Raw genomic sequence first — 2,500 nt, forward strand, 5'->3', positions numbered from 1 at the left:
CAGTACTTTTACTGTAATACTGCATACTACATCACTATAATACTGCAGTACTTTTACTGTAATACTGCATACTACATCACTATAATACTGCAGTACTTTTACTGTAATACTGCATACTACATCACTATAATACTGCAGTACTTTTACTGTAATACTGCATACTACATCACTATAATACTGCAGTACTTTTACTGTAATACTGCATACTACATCACTATAATACTGCAGTACTTTTACTGTAATACTGCATACTACATCACTATAATACTGCAGTACTTTTACTGTAATACTGCATACTACATCACTATAATACTGCAGTACTTTTACTGTAATACTGCATACTACATCACTATAATACTGCAGTACTTTTACTGTAATACTGCATACTACATCACTATAATACTGCAGTACTTTTACTGTAATACTGCATACTACATCACTATAATACTGCAGTACTTTTACTGTAATACTGCATACTACATCACTATAATACTGCAGTACTTTTACTGTAATACTGCATACTACATCACTATAATACTGCAGTACTTTTACTGTAATACTGCATACTACATCACTATAATACTGCAGTACTTTTACTGTAATACTGCATACTACATCACTATAATACTGCAGTACTTTTACTGTAATACTGCATACTACATCACTATAATACTGCAGTACTTTTACTGTAATACTGCATACTACATCACTATAATAGCAGTAGTTGTAGTAGTAGTAGTACTCACTGGATGGAGCAGCGGATGGAGGGAGGGATGAAGAAGGAGGACCCCAGCCCTTCATGTTATAAGCTGATACTCTGACGTAGTAAAGTCGACCCTGAAAAGCAGAAATCAGTTTAATCACATGAAGAGGAAACGATGTCTGAATGCTCTTATTGATCTGTGTGTGTCTCTGTATCAGGGAATGAACACTTAGACAAGTCTTTCTTTAATTAATATAATTGTTTTGGACATTAACTATTTAAGTTTAGAGCCTCCTAGTGGCAGTTAAACGTTAGTGCAGATGATGTTAAGTTTCACCAAAGTCCTTCTAAGGCAAGTCATCTCACTCAGCGGCAAAATTGGCCTCCGGGCAGCTATTTGTCCATAGGAAGACCAACCGGCTATCTAAATGAATAGGGAGAGAGCTGTATCTCCATTTTCCGAGGTCTAAGGGACATAAAAAACATATGTTTTGAAATCACGATTAAAATCAAACTATAATCGCTGAAAGGGTTTGATGGTTTGGTATCAAATTAACGTTTTAAAAGCCTTTTTCCTTACAGGCAATCTTGGACTGCACATGCGCAATACTTCACGACAGTCTTCATTTACGGCAGGCACTGACAGCAAGACGTCATCTTACGCTCACAGCAGAGACAGGAGTTTGCTCACAGTCAACTTTCCCAGATCATGCCACAATTTTGGATAAAGCATTACAAAATATATGTACACAAAGTAGTATAAACTGCTGATCATGTGTTTTAAAATGTCTCTGTTGAAAATGACTTCCAAGTGTCGCAAAAAACGTGACCGCGTAGGACCAGCGAGATGATTGGAGCAACGGCACCAGAAGAGGCGGGACATGTGCAAACAGCGGCCATCTTGGCGTTACGTAGTTTCCCTATGCATTTCAATGGGAGATTTTTTCAGTGATATGTCTCCTCTTATTATAATGTCTCTGGTTTCACTTTCTTGTTTGGCCTCCATTGCCATGCGGCAGCGTAGCGTTGATGTCACACGGATTTGTTCTTCTAAACCTTGAGGCTTGTTAAACGCGTTGAAGGTAGATTTAATCACAAAGAGGATATTTTGAGTTTGTGATATATTTGTCACTGGGTACAGCTTAATGACAATATCTCATAGTTACCGTTAGCGTAACTTTTCTTTTGTGCTCATTTACCCTTTTATGTGCATTGTGTAATTCATATATATTATTTCTGTATCTTTTCAGTTTTACAAAAAGAATACCATCTCAAATAAATCTCCAAAGCGGATCCTGGTCCTCCTGTTTGAGTGGTGTTGTGTTGAAGCTGACTGGATAGCTAGGGAGCTCTAGTAAGGCCAGTACAATAATTATTTGGTAACTTATTGATTAATCGGATCATGTTCGTGCAGCTCCAAGGTTTCACACAAAATATTCACTTTGTTAAAATAAGTTTTAATGTGTGAGCGCTCAGAGAAACAGTGAATGAGAGATTGTGTTGATTTAAAGAGGAGAGAGAGAGATGCTGCTGATGATGATGATGGTGATGGTGATGATGATGATGATGATGCCGTTACCGTGGTGAGGCTGCTGATGGTGCACTTCAGCGTCTGCAGATTATCCAAAACCATTTCACCAGCGAGCAGAGAGAAATCCTTCAGACAGCTCCACTCAACTACACACACACACACACACACACACACACACACACACACACACACACACACACACACACACACACACACACACACACACATACACACACACATAGACACACACATAGAGAGAGACACAC

At 38.3% G+C, this 2,500-nt stretch overlaps 1 protein-coding gene across 1 annotated transcript in view; it reads right to left on the bottom strand.

The window, feature by feature from the left end:
- The window catches only part of ankfn1 (ankyrin repeat and fibronectin type III domain containing 1), a 48,507-nt gene that overhangs the window by 30,316 nt on the left and 15,691 nt on the right, over nucleotides 1-2,500 (bottom strand). The window contains exons 5-6 of the mRNA XM_053341848.1: nucleotides 2,283-2,380; nucleotides 747-837 (exon numbers count right to left, since the gene is read on the bottom strand). Of these exons, the coding sequence (XP_053197823.1) occupies nucleotides 747-837; nucleotides 2,283-2,380 (189 nt within the window). The remainder of the gene's footprint in view (nucleotides 1-746; nucleotides 838-2,282; nucleotides 2,381-2,500) is intronic.

Source organism: Scomber japonicus, chromosome 20 (assembly GCF_027409825.1).
Source record: "Scomber japonicus isolate fScoJap1 chromosome 20, fScoJap1.pri, whole genome shotgun sequence".
NCBI classification, from domain to species: Eukaryota; Metazoa; Chordata; class Actinopteri; order Scombriformes; family Scombridae; genus Scomber; species Scomber japonicus.